Below are 14,183 nucleotides of genomic sequence, written 5' to 3'. Positions count from 1 at the left end.
CCGCCTCCTAAGGGTTCCGCCGCCAATCCCCAGGCTGAGCACACCCCTAGGGGCGTGGGTTTGCCTTGGTCCTAAGGGGCTTCAGGGGCCCACAGGCCTCAGCGGAGAGGGAAACACCCATCTCTAACTTGGGGACGTTATCCGTGTAATCATTTTCAAACAATACACTTTTAAAGCACACCTGTTTCTTGAATTCACAAATGATTTAGAAAATGTAGCTAAGTGCCAGATAATGTGTTGGTTGCTGGGCGTTGAGCTTTATCAACACTGTCTTGATTCTGCAGTTCATTGCTAATAGATTACCGTTACCTTCTTTGAATTTGTTGAAATGGGAATATTTGGGTGCCTTGAATGGAAGGCGTGGTGACAGTGTTTCTAAGGCTGCTCTTTTAAGAAGGCCCAAATCTGTTTTTTAATTTTTTTAATTTTATTTTTAGAGAGAGAGGAAGGGAGGGAGAAAGAGAGGGAGAGAAACATGGATTGGTTGCCTCTGCACACTGCCACCTGGGGACTTGTCCTGTAACCCAGGCGTGTGCCCTGACTGGGAATCGAACCGGTGACCTTTAAAGTTTGCAGGTCAGAGCTCAAGCCACTGAGCCACACCAGCCAGGGCCAAATCTCTATTTTTATATAAATTTATTTGAGCCAAACAGAGGATACATCTGGAAGCAAGTTCTCAACAGACTGAGAAAAAAATGTGTCCTAGAGTGACAGTTCACAGTTTCTTTCATGAATTTGGATTAAGGAGGGAACATAAGAAATATTAAATGAAGTGGGAGCAGGGAGCAAGGTGAAGATTGGATTACAGTGTGGTTAACAAGATTCTATGCTTCCTTGGGGGTGATTCTGCCTCATAGGTGTCTGAAAAAAGAAAAAAGGATTGCTCTGGTATTTTAAAAGTGTATTAGATGCACAAGAACAGTGAACCGGGCTTGCTTAAAGCAAAGAATAAACCTTTTATTAAAGACTATGTGCCTGGGGCGTGACTAACCACCATGATCTTCCCAGTTAGGAATTTATGATCAGATCGCCCTGTGAGGTTACTTCCAGTAGAACTCCTTTTTCACCCAAACCTTCAAGACTAGGATTCTAGGTGATGGGGACAGAAAGAGGAGCTGTTTGGAGACTGATTCACATGTTTTTCAATAGTTTCCCAACAAAACCTACAACTGGCTCTGTTGGATCTCCCGGCTTTGTGCTCCAGCGTCAGGAAATGCTTCACTCTGTGCCTCCTCCCTTCCCACTTGCCATTCCTTGCCAGAAAGTTTTCTCCAGACTTCTCTCTACCTAGCTAACGCCTGAACACTGTTCACATCTCAGCACAGATAGCCCTCTCTCATCAAAGCCTCTCTCTCAGACTTGGTTAAGTCCTCTTTTAAAATTTTCCCAGCACCTGGACAATTTTTCTTATCCTTGAAATTATCTTGCTTATAATTGCACAACTATGTATAGTCATGCTTCGGTACTCATTGGCTTCAGATCTCGTCAAACCCTGTACTCATTGCATGTTGACAAGAAAAAATATATCAACACTCAGTGCTTGCTCGGGACTCATTGCACTTTCCAGAAGTTGCATGAGTCATGATGCTGCCCTGTAAGAGAAAATGCTTCATTGGTGCATACTCATGGGTTTCGGTGCTCCTCACTAGTTCTAGAATGAATTAACCATGAGTACCAGGTACCACTGTATGTATGTTTGTTTATATAACCCCTCCCTCAGCAGACATCCTGTAAGCTTCCTGAGATCTCTTGACCATATCTACCTTTTTCCTTCTGAAACCTATTTTCAGTGCCTGGCATACAATAGGCTTTCAGTACATATGAGCAAGTGATTATTCGTAACATGAAAGACTCCTAGGTACATTTTGTCCTCAAGGAGTGGAAGAATTTTCCCAGAGATCACTGTTCTGACTTAGAGGATCCTGTTGTTCTAGTCTGCAGTCCCTCACCTACTCTTGAGTTCAGTTTGGGTTCGTAGGCAGCCTGAGGCACTTCACTGGGCTCCTGAAGATTACTTTATAGCTCTTGTCTAGGTAACCTTTCTTTTCTGGTATTTCTGGCATTTTAGTCAGCCTTTTAAAAATCTAAATTATGGTTCCTACTGGCTTCAGCAACATATTGTAAAAATAACTGGGAATGGAGGAATATGACAATAGGCGAGACATAGTGTCTTTACTCAAGGACCTTTCAGTTTGTCAGGGACATGTGTTAGGTTACAACTATAAAATAAGGTAGGGGGAGAGAATGGATAATAAAGTACAAAGTGGTGGTAGGGGTGAGGGAGAGGAGGGGCAGGAGATGCCAGTGTTTGAGGAGAGCCTTCAAGGATACATGCGATATTTCTTCCTAATTGCTTTGATGATTATTATTGTTATAAAAGTAATACAAAGTAATAACAATTGTAACAAGTTTGGAAAATCCAGAAAAATACAATGAAAACAAAAATCATCCCCAGTTACACCTCACAGATGTAACCAGTTTTATAAGATTATAATCATACTACATATAGTTTTGTAAAACATTTAAAATTTAAATCTTAATTATTTAATCTGGGTACTTTCCCATATAATTAAGTATTCTTCTATATATGAATTTTAATGGCTGCATTTTAGAGTATAATAATTAAGAGTACAACCTCTGACTAGAGACTATAGTTCTAACATTACTAGCCACTCAAAGTTTCAGTTCCTGTTTATGTAAAATGGGGATTAAGATCCAGAAAGGATGATGTATTATTATGAGAGAACAACACACAGAAAGGAATAGAAATGGGAAAAGCCCAAGGTTTGACTGGACAGAGTTGGGCTGAACTCTCAAGGACCTTGACTCCCAAACTATTGAGCTTTTGGGGGATTTTGAGCAGAACAGAAACATGGTCAGAATGTGTTTTTGAGAGTTTGCTCTGGCACCATTGTATGGGTTGTATTGGAACAAGTCAAGACTGAAAGCTGAGATCAGCAATGAGGCTGCTACAGTCAGGCAGGTTAGAGGTTACATGGAACTGCATTAGGCCAGTGGGAACTGAGAAATACGGAGTCATATGTGAGAAAGTGTAAAGGTTGGAACCTATAAGATTTTATGATTGAGTGCATGTTGGCAGCAAAAGTAAAGGAGATATCAAAGGTCAAAGTTTTAACTTGGATTAGTGAGTCTACACTCTCCATTACAAGCACTTTATTGCAGGCTGCCATCATCTCTGGCCTAGGTTACAACAATTCCGTTCTTTTCCTCCCAATCTATTATTCTCACAGCTGTTGGACTAACTTTAAAAAACTGGATTCATCTTAAAACATGAATTGGATCAATTACTCCCCTTACATTGCCTTATAAGGCTCTTATTGCTCTGCCCACCTCTACAATCATATCTCCTTACCACCCTGCCTTACCACACCAAGCTCATTGCTGCCTCTTGGCCTTTGTAGATGCTGTTCCGTTGCCTAGAGCCCTGCTTCTCCCCATCTGTTTTGTAGAGATAGCTAGTTTTCCCTTCTTTTATTTTATTTTATTTTTAAGTATACTTTATTGATTATGCTGTTCCAGTTGTCCCAATTTTTCCCCCTTTGCCCTCCTTCAACCAGTACCCAACTCCCTCCAGCAATTCCCCCTCTTAGTTCATGTCCATGGGTCATGTGTGTAAGTTCTTTGGCTTCTCCCTTTCATATACTATTCTTAACACACACACACTCATTTTATTCCTACCAATTATGCTTCTTAATCCCTGCACCATTTCCCCCATTCTTCCCCTTCCTCCTCCCAGCTGATAACGCTTCAAATGATTTCCATATCTATTATCCTGTTCCTGTTCTGGTTGTTTGCTTAGTTTATTTTTGTTTTTGTTTTTGTTTTTAGATTTAGTTTTTGAGTGTTGTGAGTTTGTTGTCATTTTCATGTTCATAGTTTTGATCTTCTTCTTTTTCTTAAGTAAGTCCCTTTGACATTTCATATAATAATAACTTGGTGATGATGAGCTCCTTTAGCTTTACCTTGTCTGGGAAGCACTTCATCTGCCCTTCCATTCTGAATGATAGCTTTGCTGGATAGAGTAATCTTGGTTGTAGGTCCTTGCTTTTCAACATTTCAACACTTTGAATACTTCTTGCCAGTCTCTTCTTGCCTGCAAAGTTTCTTTTAAGAAATCAGCTGATAAGTCTTACGGAAACTCCTTTGTAGATAACTCTCCTCCTTCTCCTCCTTCTCCTCCTTCTCCTCCTCCTTCTCCTCCTCCTCCTTCTTCTCCTCCTCCTTCTCCTCCTCCTCCTCTTCCTTCTTCTCCTTCTTCTTCTTCTCCTCCTTCTTCTCTTCCTCCTCCTCCTCCTACCTCCTCCTCCTCCTCTTTTTGCTGCTTTTAAAATTCTCTCTTTATCTTTAATCTTTGGAATTTTAGTTATGATGTTTTGGTGTGGTCCTCTTCGAGTCCAACTTGTTTGGGACTCTCTCTGCTTCTTGTACTTTTATGTCTATTTCTTTTGCCAAATTTTTGAATTAAAAAAAAAATTTTTTTTCAAATAAGTTTGTATGTTTGTTTGTTTATAGAGAGAGGGGAAGGGAAGGAGAAAGAGAGGGATATAAGCATTCATTAGTTGCCTCTCATGCACCTCCAACTGGAGACCTGGCCCACAACCCAGGCATGTGCCCTGAGTGGCAATCAAACCGGCCACCCTTTGGTTCACAGGCCGGTGCTCAATCCACTGAGACACAGCAGCTGGGGAGCACTTATCAATTTTAAACTTAAGATATATATTTATTTACATTTTAATTTTGTTTTCTCCAATTCCAACGCCACAGAAGGAAGAGACCTTGTCTGTCATGTTTTGTTTTTGCTTGGTATTTAGCATGGTGCCTGGCATATGGAAGGCATTTAGTCAATATTTGTTTAATTAATTAGTTAATCAATGAATGAAAGAGCTGGTGAGGCCATTCAGCAGAAAGTATGATGAAACAGTATGGTTAGAGGGGAAGTCGAATCGCAGTGCTCTGCTATTATGGTGCCTGGGTGTTTGTGGAGGAGAGTGGGGCAAAAAGATGTATCTGGGGTTAAGAAAAGAAAAGGAGTGGCATTTGATATTGTACCTCCAGTGCTGCCCAAGGAAGATGGGGCCTGACCAGAGGTTGACATTATTTCAATTACACTACAAAGTCTGCATTAGATGGGACACAAAGCAGCATAATAATTAAGAACCTAAAAGAATAAGAAACAAGTAACAAGTGCTAGTGAGTGCAATATGATCTTGTAGTAGTGGATTAGTGAAGGTCAAAATAGTCAGAATGGAATATTAGAAGAGATCACACTTTAAATTTATTCATTTAAACATGTTCATTGAACACCTGTAAAGTCTGAGGCCCCCAGGCCAAGTGCTGAGAAGATAGAAGTAAAGAGGACACAGTCCCTGGCCTCTACTCTCTAAAAATCTAAACAAGGAGGCAGATGTGAAACCACAATGATTCCCTTAGAATTGACAGGATGGATAAACAGGAAGATAAACATAGTTCCAAGTATATAACAATAATTAAAAGTCCTGTGGTGGGGGCGGGGGGAAGCAAGGTAAGAGGGATAGATAGTGAGCAAGGAGGGTATATTGTTTTATAAGGTGTTCAGAGAAGACCTCATCAATAAGATAACATTTGAATAAAGGCAGAGGTGGTGAGAGATTGAATACGTGGGTGACGGGGAAGAGCACCCCAGATAAAGTAAATGTAAAAGGCAGCCTTCTACTTGAGTAGCTAGAAAAATAGCAAGTGTGTCTGGAGTGGAGTGAGTGAGAGGGAGTGTGGAAAAAGATGGGTATGGAGGGGTAGCAAGACCAGGTCATGTGGGGCCTAGAAGGCTATAGGTGGGACTTTGAGTTTTCTTAGTATGAGATGAGAAAGGCCATGCAGACCAACTTTAACTTGATGGAGCAGGCAAATGGAGCAATTACAGGTTTGGGGGTACAGGAAAATAAGAACAGATTCAGTATTTAGGAGCTCAAGTCAACATATCGGATTCATCGAGAGAAGGAAACCAGAAAGGCTATCCCTACAGTTCAAGTATGAGATAAAAGAAATTTGCGGGCAGAGAGAAAGGCAAGAACTATGTAAAGATGAAGTTTTCAAAGAAAGCTTGTTGTGAGATGAGTGTAGTTGTGCTGTAGCTTCAGAGCTACTGATTTCAGATACAAACAGATGTCCTGTCAGAGGCAAATGAGGCCAAAAGAACTGTTCTTGTAGCCCCAAGAGTTTCAGAACAAACCTACTGTTTGTAGTTGAAACCATTTTTTGTTTGTTTGAAATGGAACACAATTTGAAAATAACTAATGGTCAGCCCTGACCAGTATGCCTTAGTTTGGCTGGGCATTGTTCCACAAAGCAAAAGGTTGCTAGTTCAATTCCTGGTCAGGGCACTGACCAGGTTGCAGGTTCTGTCCCCAATCCGGGCAGGGGCAAGAGGCAACCGATCGATGTATCTCTTGCACATCCATGCTTCTCTCTCTTTCTCCCTCCCTTCCTCTTTCTAAAAATAAATAAAATATTTAAAAAAATAATTAAAGGTCCTAAAATAATCCCCCCCCCGAAAAGTAAACACAATTGGTCCTGTTTATCAGCTGACAAGTCAACAGTCATGAGCAGGCAGGCAAAGGGGCCCTGGTGTGAGCCTAAGTCCACTTCTACATATCAGCAAATTTTATTAGGAATGCCTGTCTCCCTCTCGTGGGTATAAATAAATAATCAACTTGAATGGAATAGTCTTTGGATAGTGCTGTCTCCTTACTCAAACACTTTCGTGTCACTACTTTATTGTTTATAGTGTTCTCTTTTTTATTTATTGATGTGAGAGAGAGGAAGGTGGAGAGAAAGAGAAAATCGATTTGCTGTTCCACTTATATATGCATTCATTAATTGATTCTTTTTATTTTATTTTATTTTATTTTTTTATTTTATTTTATTTTATTTTTTATTATTTTGGTTTTTCAATTGATTCTTTTTTTTTAAATCCCCACCTGAGGATATATACTCACTGATTTGAGAGAGGGAGAGAAACGTTGATGTGAGAGAGAAACATCAGTCAGTGATCAATTGACTCCTGTATGCTCACGCCTTGACCAGGGATCAAACCTGCAACCAAGGTATGTGCCCTGACACTCCAACCAAGTAAACCACCCAGTTAGGGCCATTGATTGATTATTGTATGTGCTCTGACTGGGAATCAAACCTGCAACCCTGGCATAGGGATGGCACTCTAACCAACTGAGCTATCTAGCCAGAGTTGAAGACTCTGAAAATATTCAATGTACATAAAATCTGATACATATAGTACATATGAAGGATGCAGGTGTGGCAGAACGGTTCTGTTGTGCTGGAAAAAAAGGATAAAAAAGTTGAATGTATTACTGACATCACTTTAGAAAAAGTATGGTAGCGTAGGCAGATAGAGGTAGTTGGCCAAAGAAATATCAGTACCCTTGACAGCCGGTAATAGCACTAAAATTTTTTCTTGATATTTGTGTGACTGCATTTTAAGAAGTCAGAGAAGGATTTGACAATGTGTGGACAATACTAAACTTTAAAAATATGCTGTCTCACCTCAGTTACTTAAACTTAACTTCCTGTTGTCCCTGAGGGTGAGCAGATGACAAATGGTGCTTTCCTTCTATTTTAAAGCTGACTACATTAAAAATGTAAAAATAAAATTTAAGGGACTTAACTATAATTTTGGGAGGAGTAATAGCAATACGAAGTGGAACAAATTTTAGAAAAAAATCGTTTACTAGCCCTGGCTGCTGTGGCTCAGTGGATTGAGCATTGGCCTGTGAGCCCAGTGTCACAGGTTCAATTCCCAGTCAGGGCACATGACTAGGTTGCACGTCAGGTCCCCAGTTGGGGGCATGAGTGAGAGGCAACCACACAGTGATGTTTCTTTCCCTGTCTTTCTCCTTTCCCCTCTCTCAATAAGTAAATAAATAAATAAACAAAACAAAATAACTAAACAAGTGGGTTTTTTTTAAAAAAAAAATCGTTTACTTATTAGCAAATTATTTGTATATTTAACCTGATTTAACCAATGAGGTCATTTACTTTTTTAAATGGCTAATCCTCTCCATCAGTTTTTTTTTTCCCCCTCTGAACACAGACACTGCTTAAACAGAACAAAGTTCAAAGAAGCTTGATTGAACCAAATTCAACTCCTGTGCTAAGGTCAACAAACCAAGATCATTAAGGAGTTGCATAAAAAAGAAAAATAAACTAATGCAAATTTGCCCATTTGAAGATCACCCTGATTTTCTGTCTAAACTCAGGAAGGTTCAGTTTCTCTTTGAGGTCTATTTTGTCTTTAAAAGATTGAGAAGCTTGTGCTTGTGTATCTTTTTAAGAGTTCTTGGGCTATATGATTTCGGACTTTGTTATAGGGGCTATATGGTGAAAGCAGTTTGGCTCCAAGTGTCATCTTCATCCTGAAGAAGCCTTAATATAATTATGCTTTGTAACTTGTACAAAGGAGTTGTGAGATTCCACACACAGCAAACACATTTTTAGTAAGGTTCTCAGGCAGATGATAAAATAAGTTAGGATAAAATTTAATACTTTTGAATTCCTACTGTTTACTTTTTTAGACCTGATAGAGGTTTAGGTCTTGCTCATTTTATATGTAATCTAACATTTTATAGCAGGCATTTGATATTAAATCAAATAAGGTGTACTTCACCCGTCAGGGATTGTGAAACTTTAGGTATGACATTCTAATCAGCAGTACAAATCTGTAGTTTAAAGGACTTTATCATTAGCTCAGAGCAGGAAAAACCTACCTAGCGTGGAGATAGCTAAGTTGATTATTGAGATCATCCATTAATTGTATTGACTAATCACCTCAGTTTCTATCTCCTGTTGGCCAAAAATAAATAAATAAATAAAAGGCTACTCGCCTAGAAGGGAAGTTTGAATATTTTACCTTACTGTAAACTCTTAGGTGAGGAAATAAAACTGCGATTTAAACGTGCTGATCAGTGAGCTGTTAATGAACTTGTGTGACTATGCTATGAATCAGCAAGTTTCACAATTAAAATTACTTCTGAATTCTCAGGTCAAAAAGCAAAGGCCTCCTTCACGATGATTACACTTTTAACACACGTACATAATTAATCACCTCTTTTTAAAAATGCCCTTACACCTAGAATATGATGACTAAATGTGTAATGAAATACTGCGATGAATATTAATCGGTTCAGCCAGCAGAGATACAGTCTTAACAGAAGACAATGACATCTATAGTCTCAGGTAATCTTCACAAAAACCTGAGAAGAGGAACTGTCAGTCCCAGTCCACGAAAGCAGCCAGCGAAGCCCTGATTGTGCTAAGATCCTGACACTGCCAGAGAAAGGGCGTTCACACGTTTACACGGCGGGGGATCTCCTTAGGAGTGACACACACCACTTCCGCCCGATGGTGAGTCAGTGATGTAGCAGGCAAGGCCGAGCACAGTCCTGAGGACTGGGACACCCGGAGCTGTCAGGTGGCCCCTGGGCAGTCCCGCTGGGAGAGCACGGACCGCAGCAGCAGTCGTCAGCCCAGAGCCGGAAGTGCCACGTGTCCCGACTGCGCCTGCGCGGCCGGCGGCTGACAGACACTTCCGGCGGGGGCCTTTTCTATCTCAGCTTGGCTGCTCCCTTCCAGCCCGGCGTTCCGGCCCCAGGGGCCTGACTCCATACCCTCAGCTCCCAGGCCAAGCCTTGGCCGCAGGTGGGCTGGGGACAATGCGGCGCCAGGCCTAGGGCTTGATGCACCGCCCTCTCTCTTCCTCGCCTTCAGTCCTAAGTCATTAGTTCTTTCCCTCAGATTCCAGCAGTCGTCTTTCACCTCTTCGCTTGGCGCTGTTGGCAGATCCCGACCATCCCCTTCCAGCCCCGACAACCACTGTCGTCATGTCCCAGCCGGGGATACCAGCCTCCGGTGGCGCCCTAACCAGCCTGCAGGCCCAGAACGGGGCCGCCTCGGCCTCGGGGTCTACCTACACCAATGGTAGGTGCCGCTCTGGGGGTGCGGGAAGGGCGCAGCCTGGGGCCGGGTTCGAGCTGAACCTTGGTGGCTGCCGCCGCTTGAGGCTAGAGGAGGAGAGGTCAGTGACGTCCGGACCTGGACCTGGATCCGGATCTGGAGTCGGTGGCGGTGGGCGGCTGGGCCACGGAGACCTAGGCGAACATGCACCCGCAACCCCCGACTCGTCTTAGTGTTTCTTTCTTTCTTTCTTTTTTTTTTTTTTTGATTTATTCATTTGTTTAGCAAACAGTGAGCACTTGCTGTAAGCAACAGCCTGGGTATACCTGGGTGAAAAATAGATTCGGTCCGTACCTGAAAACTCGCACACAAAGCTCATGGTTACTTATGTGCCTTCCCACTCCGCGCCACCTCACGCATCTTGTAGAGAGCAGAGTTTGGGTCTGATGCATTTCGGTTACGCAGGGCCTGCAGCGGGAATGGGGGTCATACTCAGCCTGAATTTACGGAGATGAATGAATGATTGTGCTTTTTGGAGGTCGCTTTAAGGCCCGCCCATCTTTCCCAGAACTTTCCTCGAATTGTACTTAGGCCACCTGTTCAGTTTTTCTGCTTTGGAAGAACCTAATAGAGGGGAAGGAGCTCCTGTTTGATTTCCAGAGGTCTTTACATCACTTGGAGCATGGCTGGACACAAGTTTCTGAACCGCTGACGAAGTGTGCATGTGGCACTATAATTTGTTATTGGTGTGAGAGAGTCTTACAATTTTTTAACCTCTTCTGTGGTTTAAAAAATGGTCCCGCATTGCGATTTTATGATAATTGTTATAATAAAGACTGACTGTCTGCCAACAGTTGCAAAGTTACTAATTTGCCTATAACTTTTTTGTTCATGGAAACAAAACTAGAATAATACTAAAATACTTAAATTGCCCATTGGAACCTAAAATTGCTGTGAAGTTCGAGATAAAAACCAATGACTAAAATAGCCAATTTACATTATTTTTAGAGAAGGCTGCTGTCTTTTTGACAAAGAAGGCTCTAAAAGACTTTAAAAAATGTGAGTGGGCAGAAGGAAGACTAAGTGGGGGTAAGATTGAAATGGCATTAAATTGAATCAGTTGTTCGCTCTCAAACTTATGGTAACATTGTGCAAAACTACATGTATTTTAGACTATTTACTAACATTTATACAGACAGTGAAATCATTTTAAGAAATTCACTTTAAGGTAAAAAAATGTAAGCAAGATGTCATAGGGCTATGCCTTATTCTTATCTGTAAATTACAGTTTTACATGGGCTTTAAATGGTGAATACCACAAATATGCTTGTAAGCTTATATGAAAGTATAGATGTGTTAATTTTGAAATGTCGCAGGAATTGAGCCACTGTGATCTGCGGTATTGGAGATGCCACTATGATGATTGGCTGCAATCCGACAGACATTTGTTGCATACCTTCTAAGTTCTGTCCTTGAGAAAATAAAGCCCAAAGTACAGTCCCCTCCATGTACACAAGTTGTTGAGAGACAAATGGGAATTCATATAGGGAAGGAAGTCATAGAACTGCATAAATAATACATTTTAAAAGATATAATTGACAGTCTTTTTATAAGCCCAATTTCTAAAGTTTTTTTGTAGAGTCAGTCTCAGTAAAATGGTTAACGTCCTTGAATGGATTCCTTTTTTTGTACATCCCAGAAATAATCACGAGAGTACTGATGTGGTGGAGTATTGGAATGGAAGGCATTTTTCTAGAAGGTGAAAAAAAAGTTCAAGGCTGGAATGTAGGGGTTCTTTTTTTGTTAACTTTTTCAGGGCAGTTATTGCTGCTTAAATATTCTATTGAATACTATTAAGCTTTAGATTTAATGTAGCTTGCTTAAATTACATATTATAGTTCAGCTGGATCTTCAGGTATTTTTAGATTATAATCAAATGACCAAATATAGTAATCCCCTTTATCTTTGGGGGATTCCTTCCAGTGGACACCTGGAACTGAGCATAGTACTGAACCCTATGTATGCCATGTTTTTCCTATACATATGTACGTATGATAAAGTTTAATATATAAATTAGGCACAGTAAGAGATTAACAATATAGTAATAAAGTAGAACGATTAAACAATATACTGTAATAAGTGAATATGAATATGGTCTCTCAAAATACTTTGTAGTGTACTCACCCTTCTTTCTGTGAGGATGAGAAATGATACTGTGCTTACATAAGATGAAGTGAGGTACTCTGAACAGCACCGAATTTGAAACTTAAGAATTTGTTTATTTCTGGTGTTTTCTATTTAATATTTTTGGACCAAAGGTACCTGAAACTGCATAAAGCAAAACTGAATAAGGGGGACTGCTGCAGTCATCTTTTTCACTTTTATATAACTTGCTTTCATATTGAATTGTATGGTGTCTTTATATTACAAAGTTCCTCGCATACAGAGACATTTCTTTCTGTGATAGATTGTTACAGTGCGTTATAATTTAAAATTGTCTGGGCAGGCTTTTCTAAGTCTCTGTGTAGATTTGTGTATACATATTTCCTTTGCAGAAATTGATAATGAAACTGCAAGACTAATTAAACTGGCAGATCTTCATCTGATTACCATGTAATACAGCTAAAGGCAAATCATGATCCCTGCTGTTAATTAGCTGCTTCATTTTGACTATTTCAATCCATTTTCCAGGGCAGTTAGAAACTGCAGTTTTATTAAATTTATTTTGATAATATTTATGTAATACTCTTTCCCACGTAGATTAAGGGTGAGAAGAATATTCTCAACCCTTTGTCCTTCCTAGATTCTCAATATATTGGAATTTTATAAAATAATACCTGATTTACCTCTAGACTGTAAAACCTATGAGGGCAAGAATATCTGTGTTTGCGCATCACCCTCTCTCTAGCTCCCCACATGGTGTCCAGCACATTTTAGGAGTTACCAGTTTTATTGAATGAAAGTTTTAGATTTGGGTATTTTGTAATTTAGGTCACTGAACAGGTATTGATTTATCCATTATAAGATAAGAGCTTACTTCCAACTTTTTTTTCTGGTGAATTTTTCTGTGTATTTTGAATAATAGCATCAGCAAAAACTCAACAGAATATGTCTGTGAGGGGGTTTAGTCTTTGGTTTAAATGCTAGACTTGTACTCATATCTATTTTAGGCACGAATGAAATGTAGATCTCTTTTAGTTTCGCTATGATGTAAACCATGTTTATGATTGTATATTTAATACAGGAAGTCTTTAGTCAAAATCAAAGCATGCTGTGAATAAAATTGGCATGTGGTCCATAACACTGATTGTTGTGGCTGAGTTCCCTTGAATGCTTTCAGAGGGTCAAGTAACTTTGGACTCCCAACCTTATTCCACCTGTAACATTAGCACCCATGGCACTGAGCTGCTTCTTTGTCTCTGCTGGTACAGTGGGAGCTCCTGAAAGAGAAATGGTAGCAGTAAGAACTAACATTTATTGTTTACTTACTCTATGCCCTGTCACTGTTCTAGGCTGCATTACATGCATCATTTCATTTAACCCTCACAACAGCCCTCTGAGCCTGGATCTGTTATGGCCCTGGCTGGTGTGTTTCAATGGATTGAGTGCCGGCCTGTGACCTGAACGGTCGCCAGTTCTATTCCTGGTCAGGGCACGTGCCTGGGTTGTGGGATATGTACCCAGTTGGGGGCATGGGAGAGACAACCGATTGATGTTTCTCTCCCTTCCTTCTCTCTCTAAAAATAAATAAATCTTTTAAAAAAGAACTGTTATGTGTACTGACAACAATACTGAGATGCATGGTCAAGCAAGTAGCTCAAGGTCACACAGCTAATAACCTAGATTTGTGGAACCTAGATTTAAACCTATGTAGCCTTACTTAACCACTGTTATTCAATATATCTGGTTGTTATCTTTCAATCCCAGGACCTAGGACCTTGAATTAGTGTCTAAATCAAGGATCTCTTTGGTTTCTTTATGTGGATACATATAATTACAGAAAATATTAGTTGATATTTTTTGAAACTGCCACCTAGTTTATTTGGATTATAATTAATACATGACCTGGCTCTACTTTTTCTTAGTATTTATTCTATTTCTTTGCTGTTTCAACATTACATTTCATCAGTGTCTCGCACATCCTGAAATAGCCCCTTACCTCTACTTTAATTCCTTTTGTTGCTTTTTTTTTTTTTTTTTTATTTAATCCTCACCCG

The 14,183-nt window shown here is 40.2% G+C and overlaps 1 protein-coding gene across 2 annotated transcripts in view; it reads left to right on the top strand.

Annotated features, from left to right (window-relative positions):
• The first annotated feature begins 9,612 nt into the window (after window positions 1-9,612).
• The window catches only part of SEC24A (SEC24 homolog A, COPII component), a 77,541-nt gene continuing 72,970 nt past the window's right edge, over window positions 9,613-14,183 (top strand). For both annotated transcript variants that reach the window (XM_090288307.1, XM_090288306.1), the window contains exon 1: window positions 9,613-9,990. In XM_090288307.1, coding sequence (XP_090144433.1) covers window positions 9,894-9,990 — 97 coding nt within the window. In that variant the 5' untranslated portion in view covers window positions 9,613-9,893. The remainder of the gene's footprint in view (window positions 9,991-14,183) is intronic.

The sequence above is a fragment of the Furipterus horrens genome, unplaced genomic scaffold, assembly GCF_987537825.1.
Source record: "Furipterus horrens unplaced genomic scaffold, mFurHor1.1.pri manual_scaffold_10, whole genome shotgun sequence".
Taxonomy (NCBI): domain Eukaryota; kingdom Metazoa; phylum Chordata; class Mammalia; order Chiroptera; family Furipteridae; genus Furipterus; species Furipterus horrens.
The sequence above is the reverse complement of the archived record's forward strand: the minus strand, read 5'-3'. Positions and strand labels throughout refer to the sequence as shown.